At 34.1% G+C, this 17,022-nt stretch overlaps 1 protein-coding gene across 5 annotated transcripts; it reads left to right on the forward strand.

The window, feature by feature from the left end:
• The first annotated feature begins 5,279 nt into the window (after nucleotides 1-5,279).
• Nucleotides 5,280-11,840, forward strand: LOC142524249 (uncharacterized). Of its 5 annotated transcripts, none has more exons than XM_075628138.1 (14): nucleotides 5,281-5,672; nucleotides 7,217-7,907; nucleotides 8,017-8,122; nucleotides 8,263-8,383; nucleotides 8,457-8,555; nucleotides 8,655-8,951; nucleotides 9,028-9,135; nucleotides 9,742-9,813; nucleotides 9,992-10,078; nucleotides 10,354-10,425; nucleotides 10,518-10,610; nucleotides 10,712-10,819; nucleotides 10,984-11,052; nucleotides 11,547-11,840. In XM_075628138.1, exons 1-14 carry the CDS (start codon nucleotides 5,436-5,438, stop codon nucleotides 11,619-11,621), a joined length of 2,235 nt encoding a protein of 744 aa, XP_075484253.1. In that variant the 5' UTR covers nucleotides 5,281-5,435; the 3' UTR covers nucleotides 11,622-11,840. The 5 variants fall into 5 exon arrangements, 3 of the variants coding, with proteins under 3 accessions (XP_075484253.1, XP_075484254.1, XP_075484255.1); XM_075628139.1 differs by having other exon boundaries at nucleotides 10,518-10,605; nucleotides 10,710-10,819; XM_075628140.1 differs by lacking the exon at nucleotides 5,281-5,672 and adding an exon at nucleotides 5,717-5,893.
• The last annotated feature ends 5,182 nt before the right edge of the window (nucleotides 11,841-17,022 follow it).

A 17,022-nucleotide genomic window follows, 5' to 3' on the forward strand; every position in this document is an offset into this window, starting at 1 on the left:
GGCAAGCACAAATTTTGTGACACATGGATTATGGATTCAGGAGCGACGTGGCACATGACGTCTCGGAGAGAATGTTTTGATCATTATGAACCAGTCTCAGGAGGATCTGTATTTATGGAAAATGATCATGCCTTGGAAATCGCTAGGGTCGGTACTATCAAAATAAAGATGTTTGATGAAACCATTCGCACCATACAAGAGGTACGACATGTGAAAGGACTGACAAAAAATCTTTTGTCCTTAGGGCAATTGGATGACATCGGGTGCAAAACTCGAATCGAGAACGGGATCATGAAAATTGTGAAGGGTGCACTTGTGGTTATGAAGGCGAAAAAAGTTGCGGCAAATCTGTATGTTCTTTTGGGAGAAACACACAAAGAGGCAGAACTAGCTGTTGCATCAATTGGTTCAGGAGAAGAATTAACAGTGTTATGGAATAGAAAGTTTGGGCATATGTCAGAACAAGGATTTAAAATTCTCTCAGAACGGAAGCTGCTGTCGGGACTTACAAAAGTGTCACTATCCTTTTGTGAGCATTGTGTTACCAGTAAACAACACATATTAAAGTTTGGCACTTCTACTGCCAAGAGCAAAATCATATTGGAGCTGATTCATTCGGATGTTTGGCAAGCACCAGTTGTATCCCTAGGAGGAGCGAGATACTTTGTCTCGTTCATTGATGATTTCTCTAGGAGATGTTGGGTGTATCCAATCAAGAAGAAATCAGATGTTCTTCAAGTCTTCAAAGATTTCAAAGCGCGGGTTGAACTTGATTCAGAAATGAAAATCAAGTGTCTAAGGACTGACAATGGAGGAGAATATACCAGTGACGAATTTGATGCATATTGTCAACATGAGGGCATCAAAAGACAATTCACGACGGCTTACACACCCCAACAGAATGGAGTGACGGAGCGGATTAATAGAACCATGTTGGACAGAACAAGAGCTATGTTGAGGACTGCAGGTCTAGAAAAGTCATTTTGGGCGGAAGCAGTCAAAACCGCTTGTTATATTATCAATTGTTCTCATTCAGTAGCGATTGATCTGAAGACTCCAATGGAGATGTGGACCGGGAAGCCGACAGATTATTCTCATTTGCATACATTTGGAAGTCCTGTGTACGTTCTGTACAATGAGCAAGAAAGATCGAAGTTGGATTCGAAATCCAGAAAATGTATCTTCTTGGGTTATGCTGATGGAGTAAAGGGGTTTCGCTTGTGGGATCCTACTGTTTACAAGCTTGTCATCAGTAGGGATGTTATCTTCGAGGAAGATAAAGTAAAGGGAGACAAAGGCACATTGAATTCAGAAACTACTATTTTTCAGGTGGAAAATAAGACGGACGAAGGTCAAGTTTCTTGTGAAGCAGTACCAGAGCACGAAGAACAAGAACATGTTGAGTTTAAAGTTTCCAATGTGAGGCAGTCAACTGGAGACAGAAGACCACCAGGTTGGCTTTCAGATTATGTCACTGAAAGCAACATTGTATATTGTCTATTATCAGAGGATGGTGAGCCATCGAGTTTCCACGAGGCTACTCAAAGCTCGGATGTATCCTTATGGATGATAGCAATGCAAGAAGAGTTGGAGGCATTAGACATGAATAAAACTTGGGATCTTGTTACACTACCACGAGAGAGAAAAGCCATTGGAAATAGATGTGTCTATAAGATCAAGCGTGATGGCAATAACCAAGTGGAGCGGTATCGTGCTAGATTGATGGTAAAAGGGTATGCTCAGAAAGAAGGCATTGACTTCAATGAGATATTTTCTCCTGTGGTTCGGCTTACAACAGTCAGAGTGGTGTTGGCATTGTGTGCGGTGTTTGACCTACATCTAGAACAACTAGATGTGAAAACGACGTTTCTTCATGGAGATCTTGAAGAAGAAATCTATATGCTTCAGCCAGAAGGTTTTGCGGAAAAAGGCAAAGAGAACTTGGTTTGCAGGTTGAAGAAATCTCTGTACGATCTCAAACAGGCACCGATGTGTTGGTACAAGAGATTTGATTCCTATATCCTGAGCTTTGGATACAACAGATTGAGTGCAGACCCTTGTACGTATTTCAAGAGGTCCGGTGATGATTATATCATTTTGCTGTTGTATGTGGACGACATGTTGGTAGCTGGCCCCAACAAAGATCATGTCCAAAGATTGAAGGCACAGTTGGCTAGGGAATTTGATATGAAGGACTTGAGACCAGCAAACAAGATTCTAGGGATGCAAGTTCATCGAGACAGAAGTAACAGAAAGATTTGGCTTTCCCAGAAAAATTATTTGAAGAAAGTCTTGCAACACTTCAACATGCAAGATAGCAAGCTTATATCGACCTCTCTTCCTGTTAACTTCAAGTTATCCTCCGAGATGTGTCCTAGCAGTGAAGCAGAGAGGATTGAGATGTCTCGAGTACCATATGCATCAGCAGTGGGAAGTTTGATGTTTGCTATGATCTGTACAAGACCGGACATTGCTCAAGTAGTGGGAGCAGTTAGTCGGTATATGGCGAATCCTGGACGAGGGCATTGGAGCACTGTTAAGAGGATCCTTAGATACATTAAGGGTACCTCGAATGCTGCATTATGTTACGAAGAATCAGATTTTACACTCAGGGGCTATGTCGATTCAGATAATGCAGGTGATCCTGATAAGATGAAATCTACTACTGGTTATGTGTTTACACTTGCAGGGGGAGCAGTAAAGCTGGGTTTCAAAACTGCAGACAGTTATGACGTTATCTACAACAGAGGCAGAATACATGGCAGCTACTCAAGCTTGCAAGGAGGCAATATGGATTAAAATGTTATTGGAGGAAATCGAGCACAAACAAGAGAATGTTCCTTTATTTTGTGACAGTCAGAGTGTCTTGCACATCGCAAGGAATCCAGCCTTTCATTCCAGGACGAAACACATTGGAGTACAATTTCACTTTGTGCGGGAAGTAGTAGAAGAAGAAAGCGTGGATATGCAGAAGATCCATACAAAGGACAACATAGCTGATTTTCTGACCAAGCCAGTGAACACTGATAAGTTTGAGTGGTGTAGATCTTCAAGTGGCCTAGCGGAAACGTAAGCAGCAGGGAATGGCAAGATTGAAAGGATGTGTGGAGATGTGTTTGATTCTCAATCAAATCTCCAAGTGGGAGAAATGTAGGCAGGAGCATAAATGCATGTCGGGAGATTTGTCCAACATTGCATTCAATGAATTGTGAAAGAAAAACGTGGGCTGCACAAAATATTATAGTGAAAATCTTTTCATCTTGCCCGTGGTTTTTACCCTAATAATTTTTAGGGGTTTTCCACGTAAATCTCGGTGTCCAGTTTATTCTTTATTTTCGGGTTTTATTATCTCAAATTCCGCACGTGGAACCAACAGATCATACGATCCCTTCTTCGTAATAACCTATCAAAAGGTTGGGTTTCAAGGGACAGTTGATTATTTCGGATTATCCTCTTAGTTATAGGCTTCATACCAAAATAAGGGTTCTAATGGAATACCTTGTTTGTGAAAATTATACACCAAGTAAAATCATCTAACACTTTTGTCCAAATTTCTATTAATGAGTTAAACAATTTATTATCATTAATCATACACCTTGATTACATCTGGCTTAGCAGTTCTTAACCCAAAATAAAGTCAAGGAAAACATAATTCAAGAGCACACACTACAACAATGACATATCATTGTTGGGCATGATATCTTTTGAGATATACCTCGTTCTTGGGCCTGCTCAGTCATGTTCTGTATTGTGAACGGTTGGGCATAGAATTATTGTTTTCGTTTGGGTTGTAAGATTATTAAGTTATTTGGTTTGCGCTATTTAATTGTTGTTATCACGTTTAATTTTGAATGTTTATTAGTATGTTTAGCATTGGTTCGGGTAAAGACGCTACATAAATATAGCTTCTTGCCTGGAGCGACTATAATAAACATTCTATAGCATGCAATAATAAACTTAATAAACCCTAATTAAAGTTAAATCATAATATACACAAACTTCTAAAACCAACAGAAAATATAAACCGTACAATTCCATTGTATCTCTGCAACACTAGCGGTAAAACCATTATAAGTTTTTATACAACCATATCGAAAGCGTATCTAAATCTGAAACAACTGATAAAACTAGCCACTAATAATCTTCCTTGGTAGCACCGATCTCCACTAGCTACTGCACTGTCCATTTGACTTGTCCAACCTAATACCTACCTCCGTGGGAATTAGGTGCCCAAGATAAAAGTCAGGGCTTGAGCAACGAAAACCCAGTACGTAATGTATAAGTATACAAATCTATATATGCATGCATGAGTCATGACTGGTGATCAAGGATCAAACTGGACTCAAACTCGGACTAGCACAAATGTATGTAGTACACTTCTTCATTGAATCAGCAGGTATCTATCTCAGTCAATATTTACGTACCTCTAAATTGGTCGGGGTACACAAAATATCTACTCGCTGATCTTAAACATTTTAACTCAAAGAATGATATTACTATCTATTTATTCATGATTACTCAATTATTATTCCACAAGTATAACTAAAGCCCTTGGATCATACCTTCGTCCGTAGACAACCTTTCGGGGATGATAGCTCCTACTTGTTCCTTTATCCTGAAAAATCCTCCACACATGCTTCGGAACTGGTTAGGATCGAGGGAAAAACTACTAAAAGCCTAAAATGCACAAGAATAAGAGAGAATAACATGTACATTATATGAGAATTTTGAATCTTGAATGACCTATTTATTGACACGGTTTGGAATCTCAAACTCGGGTTTGAAAGTTCCAAAATATACATGTCATTATCGTCCCGACATCTCACCACTCGGAAGCTCTTATCTCCCATTTGGAAGCTCCGAACTCTTACGTGTTGATGCTCATAGGACACAATACTTCGGAAGCTAATCAACGTTCGGAAGGTCTGATATCACTTTGGAAGGTCCAACTCACTTCAGAATTTTCGATCATGTTCGGTGGTTCCAAACTGCTTTCCGATGTTTCCGAACTGACAACTGAATAAACAATTTGATTGACAAACACCTAAGAAGACAATGAAAGCGAGTAATTAAACTAAAATTTTACAAACCTTATTAAACTATCTATCTAATGATTAAAATCAGAAAAAAAAAGTTGTTGGATAAAAAACAGTTAGCGTAGTATGCTAAACAATATAGCAAATATTATTATTTTTTAATTTATAGTTAGTTTATTTAAAAACCCCAAGCAGAGCACATTTGTTTTCCAGTTTGGTCACGTGCCAAGCACGTTGCGTTTTCTCTTGTGGATAAATCGATAGAACTCGCTCGCTTTTTCTCGCTTGAACCCCCAACGATTTCCGCTCCGCTGGCGTCAAATGTCACTGAATTGAAGCAAGCCTCGCGATGTTTCTTACTGTTTTCACATAAAATTTTCCCATTAATTGCTCAAGAAGATGGATGGCATTACTCTCAGCAAGACTTCCCGTCCAAACTATTCATCTGCACTTCAATTCTTCCCTCAACTCTTTTCATCTGCCAATAAATCAAGAATTTTATCCTTTTCTCCTACAAAACCCAAAAAGTTTTCCATTTTTGCTTCAAAGGATGAGCCCAGACTTCATGAGTGGGATGAAATGGAGCTTAAGTTCGGGAAAATGATTGGTGAAGACCCCAAAATTACGTTGGCGAAGGTCCTTTTGTTACTATCTTTCCTAACGTGCTTTAAGTATATATTTTTGAGAATATTTGACTTTTTGTGGGTTTTTTGCTCTGTTTCTTTATTCTTGTTGCTCAAAATTTTCCATCACGTTGTTTAGTAAGTTGCTGATGAAAATGTGTGCTACCTAGCAACTGCTTTCAGTCTTTCAGTGAGGAGCAGTCCAAATTAATTAGTCTACAAGGCCGAGGGCAGGCAAGGAGGCGAACCATTGTATTTTGGGTGAAAATTACATATTTTTTGTTAAAAGAAAAACTAACGATGAAATTTTAAATTTTACATGTGGGAGGCAACCTTGAGTTGCTTGTTAATAGTTGTTATGATTTGTTTGAGGTCTTTTGAAATGATGTCAGTCTCATTAAAGATCACGGAGAAAAAAAATGTAATGATGTTCATAATCACATTAGGTAGTATCTCTCTAGCCCAAGATTGGAAAACTTTGTTGTGGAAACAGAGAGATTTCGCATATCTAATATGTAACACCACCATTGTTATACAACATAATTCATTCTCGAGATGAGATACTGCATGCATCACTTTGTCCCTTTACTCTTTATATACTCAGATGAGGACAAGTTGATTGATCCCATCCACATTTATATATCATGTGGATCAATGACACTATATAGTCGATGGAACACCAAGACTTTCCCTCACTGTATGTAAGGTCTCTGCAAGTCTGTGTCACAGTGACCGGTTTGGGAGGTGCTTTCTCTAACATTTCTAGTGTCCTTTGAGTGTGTGTTTGTGGTTGAGTTTGAGAATGCAGCTGGTGAAGGCTTGACTAGTCTAGAGCTTTGGTACAGGGGGCAAGGCTAGATAAAATCGGGATCGGGAAGTAGCTGTTATTATAATATGTTTTCCTTACGTTTCTGTTGTGCAAAAGAGTGGTGAGGCTACTGCTGTCCTCGGGTATAGATGGAAATTTGCATCGATGGAAGACGATGCTTTGGTGACTTGTCTCTAGTGCCTTGCTCTTGCTAACTGTAGTCGCTGCCATTTGTTACCACTACCAGATTAATACTGAGCATTTACCACTGCCGTAGCTGTACTTCGTGGATGGTTTCAGTTCTGGCATTTAGAGAACTTTCCAGGAAACAGAAGAAACGCTTGTATTAGCCGCTTTTAATCTTGAAAACGCATTGGATAAGTTCAACACATGAAGTAATTATGTTCTACTTTTTAAAATGGGAAAAAGTTTAATCACATCAAACCATCAAATAGAGTCACAAATATGGAACAAATCGACCAAATTGTTATTTAAATGATGCTGAAAATCACAAGGGGCAAAGAGATGCAATCTGAAGTTCAAGGGAGCAGTTCTCTAATCATGTGAGAGTTTGGGGTGAAAACTTGGAGTTCTATTGTCCAGTATTATTAGTGGAATGGGATTGATTATATTTGTTCACTTTTAATTCACAGAGTGTTTGTTTATAAATCCATTGTGCTGTATTTACCTAACATCAATGTTTTCTTTCGGCTGAAATAGTATTTAATCCTGTATATTTGAATTTGTAGATAATGGGTAGGAAGTCCAATCCAGATATGACTTACTTGGAAATTGAGAAGTTATTAGATAAGAAGAAAGGTAAAACATCGAATGATGAAATAGAGGAGCTCCATTTTGATGCATCTGAGGGGAAAAATTTGACAAAATCCGTGCAAGGATTAAATTTGGTTAGGCCAGTTCCCAAGAGAGGTGCCAAATTTCAGACAACTGATAAACCAGTGGAATTAGACAATAAAAAATCTAATGAACCATATAAAACGGGAACGAAAGAGAGTAAAAGCAATGTTCCTGATGTTATCTTGCGAAAACCGAAGCCGTTTAACGAGGATGATGGTGATGAAAAATATTCAAGATTTGGAATGAACCCAAATCTAACATTGAAAATGTGGAAAGAGCCGCAGAAGGAGAGGTTTAGTGATATAACTCTGTTAAAGAAACCTGAGATGACAATTAACCCTGATGGACTGGAAGGGACTGATACTTCCGGTTCTGGTGATGCCAAATCTATAGTTATGGACGGAACTGAAGATACCATTTTGGAACCTAGTGTGCTTTCACAAAAGCCAGAGCTGATGCATTTTAATTCGAAGGACGAGCAAGAACACAAAACATCCGAGGAGTATAGCGAGCCTAGCTCCAGTGACGTTGATGCTGAAGATAAGTCCCTGATTTCCAACTCATTTAGTGCATCCGCAGCAGGTAATCTGATGGATGTACGGATTATCTTTTTAATGTTTTAGCATCTGAAGCTCAGAAAATATAGTCAAACCTTCATTTTTTAAATCAAATATGCCATTTCTTTTTCAAGAATCGCGGTCTAATATGTGGTCGGATGGGAAAATATCTTCGGATGGAGCTTCTCAAAGTACACGTGCAACATCTGCAAATACTGTCCTCATTGGAAAACCTAAAAGGCCTGTAATATCCGTCTATCTCTGCATACTCTTTTCATATGCATTTGTTTTTCAGCTGCTAAATATGTTTTTCTAATATCATTTTTACTTCTGAGGATTAATTTTTTAATTCATCATTTTAACTATTATGCTATTTACAGATTAGACGTTCCTTGGAAAGCAGAAAATCAAAAAATTCAGAAGGAGAGAGTTCCCTTAAATGTTGAAAACTTGGGAAATTCTGTGGAACTTGAGAATTTCATCTCAAATTCACCAGTTAAGGTTGGCAGTGATCTCTTTAATCTGATGCTCATATATTATGTGTTATATGATTTAATGTTGCCAACTCATCTAGGAGCGTGAAGATGACGACTGGGCTAGAGCTGAAGAGCTCCTTAAGACAGGGCATAGGGAAGAAGTGGAATTGATTAGCTCCAGCACTAGAGGATTTGTTGTGAGTTTGATTAGTCCAACAAATATTTGTCTGGTGAAGTGTTGCTAATTTAGTTTTATATCTGGCTTTCCAATTTGAAAATTTCGACTTCATGGACAGGTATCATTTGGTTCCCTGATAGGATTCTTACCTTATCGCAATCTTGCTGCTCGGTGGAAATTCTTAGCGTTTGAGTCATGGTTAAGAAGGAAAGGCGTCAATCCATCTATTTACAGGCAAAATCTTGGCGTAATTGGAAACTCTGAATCTACTAGCTTGAGTGATTCCTCTGAATCAGGAGATTCAGAAATTGATCATAAAGGTAGCAGGGCAATATCATCTGACATGAAACTCGAAGAACTTCTTATGATTTACGACCAAGAGAAACTAAAATTTTTATCTTCATTTGTCGGTCAGGTTTGTATGAAAATGTTTGGCATCAAGAAATTCGCCATTTTTATTTATTTATATTTCACAAATATAACTGTTGCAGAAAATCAAAGTTGGTGTGGTATTGGTCGACAGAAATTCCAGGAGGTTAATATTTTCTATAAAACAAAAAGAAAAAGAAGAACTGGTCGAAAAGAAGAGAAGTCTCATGGTAAAAAAGTATTGTTCCATGATGGAATTGTTTCTTTTATTTAATCTTTTTTACTTTGAAGCCTTTGGCAGCGTATTTATCTACTTTCGATGAGCTGCTTAGAATTTTAAAAATTTATGATTATTACAACCTTTATTACAATGGCAGCCCCTTATCCATGAATATTTTGATGCTGCTTATGAGTCTCTCAACCTTCGGAGTCATCCCAGTCATATCCTGAGAAAACAATGAATCTACCACTAAGCTCATTGACTGACCCATTAGTATGATTTTTTAGTAAGTCTGTCATTTTGATGTTGTCATTGGTTCTCATAAAACCTTTGCAATTGCTGCTACTTTTCATAAAATAGAGGGCCTTGATCAAGTATAACTTGGTGAAACTGATCCCATTACTCTTCATTGTCACTTGCAAAAATTATATAAGGAGGCAACATTTGCAGAGAAACTTCAGTTCGAGAAATCTTTTACTTGATTTCTCACTCATTATTGCTTACTAAATATTGCCACATTGTTCTCTGTTCTCTTTGATATTTTATCTTTTGGAATTAAGATTTTTTTTTTGTTCAGACTACATTTCTTGAGCAGTTATATTGTTCTCTATTGCAGGCACAACTAAGTGTTGGAGATGTAGTCAAGTGTTGCATTAAAAAAATCACATATTTTGGTGTCTTCGTGGAGGTATGTAAAATATTACGTACCTGAAAACCAATATGTAATCCCTCCTTTTACAAGTTGTGAGTTGTGATATACTGTGACAACGGATGCTTTGTGCCACTATGTTGTTCTAAGCAAAATTGATTATGATGATTCATTTACAAGCAGCTGAGTATTTATTAATGAACAAAAATATATCTAGGTTGAAGGTGTGCCTGCACTCATTCATCAGTCTGAAGTCTCATGGGATGCCACTTTGGATCATGAATCATACTTTAAAGTAGGCCAGGTAATTTAATTTCTAGCAACATATGGAATATATTCCTTTGTTGACATTATATTTGCTATGCTTATCCCGGATCAAATGACTATCATTGTTTCTAATGGTGGATTCAAAATATATTAAATCATCTATCAAGTTTCATGTTTCAATTGTTATGCCACGTAGGATTATCATAATAGAGAACTAAGGAGACAATTGCTGCTCACATAATCAACAGATTCCGCGACAAATCTTCTTATCATGCCCTTATACGTCTAGCTAATCAGTATTCTTGGTTTCAGATTATTGATGCCAAAGTTCACCAACTGGATTTTTTGCTTGAACGTATCTTTTTATCTTTGAAGGAAATAACGGTAACCCTCCTCCATGGTCAATGACTTTATATTATTGGTTTAATAAGTTTACATTGAAATAAAAGATGATCTAATATTTGCTTACATGGCAGCCAGATCCACTGATTGAGGCCTTGGAGGCTGTTGTTGGCGATCATGATTCCTTAGGTGATGAACTTGAAGCAGTACAGGAAAATTCAGCAGAGGTTGTTATATCTAAATGCTTCATAATAGAAGAAATATTTTGATTTCATAAGTTGCATCTCTGAGTCGAGATGAGAAAATCCTGACATTTTATATTTATTAGTGGACCGATGTTGAATCTCTCATCAAAGAATTGCTGCAATTTGAAGGAATACAATCTGTATCGAAAGGTCGGTATTTTTTGAGCCCAGGTTTGGCTCCGACTTTTCAGGTAAGATACCAATATATTTGTCTGCCTTCCAGATTTTTTTGCCCAAATTTTGTTGCACAGCTGATATGTCAAAGAAATTCTCATATCTGCAATGGAAAATGGTGATAGCTTACCTTTGTGGGTTTGCATACTGGAATCAAATTCTTATTATTAAATTCTTGTAGGTTTACATGGCGTCTATGTTCGAGAATCAATACAAGTTACTCGCTCGGGCTGGAAATAGGGTACAGGAGGTAAAACATTCCTAACTCCATTTATTTGCAGCTTGTTTGTTGATCAAATGAATACAATGAACTTTTTATTTATTCAAAAGAGAGACATTATGTATCACAATGTTTTCTGGACTTGAACAAAGGAATCGGAATTAACTTTTTTGTTGTGTATGTCAGCGTGTGTCGTTGTGGGGTTGGAGGGAGGTGGTAGGCATTGTGAGAAACATTTTCTTGTATAACATGTATACTTTGCTTCACAAGAGTCGAGTAAAGCTTAATTGTTGTCATCTTTGAGCTGGTTCAATGAGCTATAGCAATAGTCTAGCTAGAATGAGTAGTCAATATCGAGCGAGCACTTGAACCTAATTCATGAAGTCGCTTGATTAGCTGTCGCTTGTTCCGAACCACTTGAGTCATTCTTGATGCAACAGTGGTTTCCATTGCTTGCATTCCTATATACAGCCATAATAAAACCAAACTGACAAACGCGTATATATGTGCATGGACTTTGGCAGGTTATTGTGGAAACTTCACTGGACAAAGAAGAGCTGAAATCTGCAATCCTCACAAGCACCAACAGGGTGGAGTGATCAAAGTTCCAGGCTCCATATTATACATTAAAGAAAATGAAATAATATTGCTGTGTTCTTTGAAACCTCCAGTTGTTGGAATGATGATCGAAATATGTGGAGATGTCGAAGGTTTTATCTTATCCATTCGGTTTTTTGTGGTTAGAATCGAGCAATTTTTTAGGTAAATGTACCTCGTATGTATTCTATTAAATCCGAAGGTTTATTTCCTTATTTTAATCAATTAGTACTTAAGACAAAGAAATAGAGATATAATCACTGAACATAGCCCTATTAAAAAAAAACATAATTAAAACATTTGAAATATTTAAAACTTAATCGCATCTTGATATGTAATTTATTTAAACATAACTAATTTTTATGGAGGTATATATGGAATATATAGAGGTGCATGGCCATTTACAAGCAATAGTGTTCACAATAACAAAAGACTTCATCAATCCCAGGGAATTGGTCACAATGTGGATATGGATTAAGATCCGTATAGTAATCATAGCATAATTGTATGCATCTAGCTTCGCTCAAAGTCTTTCCACATACTCCCAATATACTCACACACGTATAAGGATACGTTGTTCTTCGGGCGAGTGCAGGTGAAATATCAATTTTATGCTTCGAGCTATGCAGTATGGGGTATTCACCTACGTATATACATCATAATAAGTAACAGACGATAAGCCGATGGTGGATGATATAATTAAGAAGATTCAGATTCACGTCTTCCGATCCATATCGATTTCAAACGATATGGGGCATGTCTTGTTATAGCCCATGTATTGTTGTAGCTCTAATTAAGTTCTAGTTTTTGATTTGTTATGTTATTTGTGTGTCTCCTGGGGATGCCCAGTGTAGTTATAACTCACACTTTTTACCTTTTTTTTAATGAAAGTAATTTTTGTTATATATATAAAAAAATAATAGACGATGAAGCTAATATTATTAGGTTCTTGTTTGGAGTTGTATAGGTGCTCAGTTGTCTTTTAGTAGCTACGTTTTCTTGTAGTGATAGAAGATCTGTCTCGCAAAATTGAATCATGAGACCGTATCACGAGAGTTTTCGTGAAAAAAAATTAGGATATATATTTCCAAATACTATACTTTCAAATATCGTTAGAGCGTGAAAATTTCATGTTATCTTTATGATGATATTTCAACATTAAAACTTTTTGTGAGACTTTCTCATGAGTCAATTTTGTGAGACATATATTCTTTTTGAGTAAATCATAAAAAATATTATTTTTTATTGTAAATATGGACAGAATAGATATCGTTTCACAAAAGACCTACTCTGAATAAATTTGCTACATATTTTATTTATGTTACGAAGAAAGAAGAATAAATAAATTTACTCAAAATTCGAGAGGCAGGGGGGGTGAAATTTCTACCTGAAGCAAGAATGAAGGCTAGAGAAAGGAATAAACTCAGAGACTTGTTGGCCATGTAGATGGTAAACAAATTAAGATTATTTTAATATTTTTAAAACTTTGATAGATTCTAGGCTCCAAAATTCTCATGTTATATAGTGGCATGGGCTCTATTAATGGAGTAACTTTGAAGATTTACATAATTTATTATATTTTGCTAATTTGGTATAATAAAAAAAAGTAAATAAAAGTCGCATTTAACCGTGCGGAAATTTATATTAAATGATTGCGTGGAATTAAGCAAACATAATCTAATTCTTGTATCATAGCAATATATATATTTTTTTAACGGTAAATTTCAGAAAAATATCTCTGTCAATGTTTCAATTAAGATTCAGTACCTAACCACATATTTTTAGAAATCAGTACTTGACAATGATATACTTTTAGTTTTAACTCATTGCAAACCAAAATTTACATTTTTACCCTTTATTATTTAAATAAATATATTATTTTGTCCATAAAAATTACATGTTTATTCTCTATTTAAAATATAATTTAAAAAAATTATTGTTTCTCAATTATCATGGAATAAAAGTAAATACTTATTTTGACATACAAAATATCTATTATGGGCTTTCAGATATTTGATTTCGCTATTTTAATACTCCAAATATATAAGAAAATAATATATTTTCGAGAATTCACCATAAATTCAGTCATTATTGGTTTTTTCATGAAAAATGCATTAAGATGACTTATTCATGTCATTAGTATGACAAAATACCTATTTTGGAGTTCTAAATGCTTGATTTGACTCTTTGAATACTCCAAATGTGCAAGAGAATACTGGATCTTCAAGCTATCACAATAAATTCAATAATTGTTGGTCTTTTCATTGAAAATGCATTAGATGACTTATTCATGTCATCTAATCTTTGAAAAAACATAGTTTCTCACTCATTGTTGAATTAGAAAAAGTACTTATTTTGATCGATAACATACCTATTTTGGGGTTCCAAATATTTGATTTGGCTATTTGAATACTTCAAATGTGTAAGAAAATATTTAAGTTTCAAGTAATAATAAATGACTTTTGATGGTGTCATTTGTGAAGTTAAAATATGATACTTAAATTGGTACAAAGTGTATCTAATTAGAATCTATAAATACATGATTTTACCCCTTAAATACTCATATCCAATTATTTGAAGATGCCGAAATATAATTTGAAGTTAATATTAAGTGACACCGATGATGATATTCGTGAAGTAAAAAATGTGATACCTAAATTAATACAAATAATACATAATTCGAGTCCACAAATACTTGATTTTAACTTTTAAATACTCAAATTCGATTGAGCATTTAAAAATATATTGTTTGAAGATAATATTGAGTGTTCTTTGATGATGAGATTTTTGAATAAAAAACGTGTTACCTAAATTGGTACAAATAGTATCTAATTTGATTTCACATATACTTGATTTTACCCTTTTAAGACTCGATTTTGATTATTTTGGGATAAAAAAATATAGTTTCAAGTAATATTGAGTGACTTTTGATGTGTCATTTGTGAAGTTAAAATATGATATCTAAATTAATACAAAAAATATCTAATTCGAGTCTACTAATACTTAATTTTACTCCCTAAATGAGAAGTACTTGATTTGAATTTGCAAATACTTGATTTCGTAAATGAGATACTCACAATATGTATTAAAATACTGGATATTCGAATAAACAACGTAAGTTCACCAAGTATTGGTATTTTTATGAAAGATATATTTGGATGATATATTTATCTCATTTATTTTTTTTTAAAAAAATTTCTTGACTAAGCATGAAAATTTTAAAATACTTAGTATTCCTTGATAAGTACCTAATTTGAGTTTGCAAATACTTGATTTCGTAAATGAGATACTCACAATATATATTAAAATACTGGATATTCGAATAGGCAACGTAAGTTCACCAAGTATTGATATTTCCATGAAATAAGCATTTGGATGACATATTCATTTCATTTAATATTTTTTTTGTAAAAAAAAAATTCCCAACTAAGAATGGAAATTTTAAAGTACTTATTTTTATTTGAAAAGTACCTAATTTGAGATTGCAAATATTTGATTTGGTACATGAGATACTCATAATATGTAATAGAATACTGAATATTTGAATATGCAACGTAAGCTCACCAAGTGTTTATGTTACCATGGAAGATGCATTTGGATGACATATTAACCTCATTTAATATTTTTTTTGTAAAAACAAAAAAAAAAAAACAAACAAATTCCCAACTAAGTATTGAAATTTTAAAATACTTAGTTTTACTTGAGAAGTATCTAATTTGAGTTTGCAAATATTTGATATCTTAAATGAGATACTCATAATATATATTAAAATACTGAATATTCGAATAGGCAACGTAAGTTCACTAAGTGTTGATCTTTCCATGAAAGATGCATTGGTACGAAGAGTATCTAAATTGGTGAAGTTAAAATATGATAGCTAAATTGATGCAAAGAATATCTAATGCGGGTTCGCAAATACTTGATTTTACTCCCTAAATACTTATATCCAACTGTTTGGGGATGTAAAATTATATAGTTTGAAGTTAATATTGAGTGATCTTTGATGATGACATTCGTGAAGTAAAAATGTGATACCTAAATTAATATAAATAATACATAATACGAATCCACAAATACTTGATTTTACCATTTAAATACTCAAATTCGATTATTTGATGATGTCAAAAGATATAATTTGAAGTCAATATTGAGTGGCCTTTGATGATGAGATCCGTGAAATAAAAATGTGATACCTAAAATTGTTACAAATATTACATAATTAGATTCAACTGATAATCGATTTTACCCTTGAAAACTCAAATTTGATAATAAGTATAATGAAAGAATATTGATACATATAATGAATGATTACCAATAAATAGTATAAATGAATACTAATGAGAATGATATCAAATGAAGTATTGTCTTGTCATTTAATGAATAACAACAAGCATTGTTAATGAATATTAATGATATTATAAATTAATACTCATAAATATAAAGAAAAATATACTAATAAGTATAATGAATAATTACCAATAAGTATTATGTCAAATAAGTATAATTGTCAAATAAGTCATTTAATGAATATACAAAGTATTGTAAATTAATATTGATGAGTATTTTATAAATCATTAATCCAAGAATCGATAGATATATTTAAAATACAAACTTCAAGCTAATTTACGAACTATGTTCATAATGCATCTCCAAATTAGTCCATGATGAATAATGAACTATGTTTATTTATTTAGATGACGTGAATAAGTATCCTAATGAATATTCAATAGAAAGATTGTCTATTCGAATATCCAATATTTTAATGCATATTGTGAGTATCTCATTTACGAAATCAAGTATTTGCAGACTCAAATTAGGTACTTCTCAAGTAAAACTAAGTATTTTAAAATTTTCATGCTTATTTGAGAATTTTTTTTTACCGAAAAATATTAAATAATATGAATATGTAATCGAAATGCATCTTCTATGGAAAGACCAATACTTGGTGAACTTACGTTGCATATTCGAATATCCAGTAGTCTATTACATATTATGAGTATCTCGTGTACCAAATCAAGTATTTGCAATATAAAATTAGGTACTTCTCAAGTAAAATTAAGTACTTTTAAATATTCATGCTCATTTGCAAATTTGTTTTATTTTAAAAAAAAATATCAATCGAGATGAATATGTCCAAATGCATCTTCTATTGAAAGACCAACACTCGGTGAACTTACGTTGCATAATCGAATATCCAGTATTCTATTACATATTATGAGTATCTCATGTATCAAATCAAGTATTTACAATATGAAATTATGTACTTCTCAAATAAAACTAAATACTTTAAAATTTTCATGCTTATTTGAGAATTTGTTTTTTTTACAAAAAATATATTAAATGAGATGAATATGTCTTTTAAACGAATCTTCCATTGAAAGCCGACACTTGGTAAACTTACGT

The sequence above is a fragment of the Primulina tabacum genome, chromosome 14, assembly GCF_025594145.1.
Source record: "Primulina tabacum isolate GXHZ01 chromosome 14, ASM2559414v2, whole genome shotgun sequence".
Taxonomy (NCBI): Eukaryota; Viridiplantae; Streptophyta; class Magnoliopsida; order Lamiales; family Gesneriaceae; genus Primulina; species Primulina tabacum.

Bases quoted from the DNA above. Each gene is read 5' to 3' on its own strand.
- LOC142524249 (XM_075628138.1), top strand. From the start codon at position 5,436: ATGGATGGCATTACTCTCAGCAAGACTTCCCGTCCAAACTATTCATCT. The intron at 8,123-8,262 runs GCCTGTAATATC...TGCTATTTACAG, and splicing joins CTCATTGGAAAACCTAAAAG to ATTAGACGTTCCTTGGAAAG. The intron at 8,556-8,654 runs GTGAGTTTGATT...CTTCATGGACAG, and splicing joins CCAGCACTAGAGGATTTGTT to GTATCATTTGGTTCCCTGAT.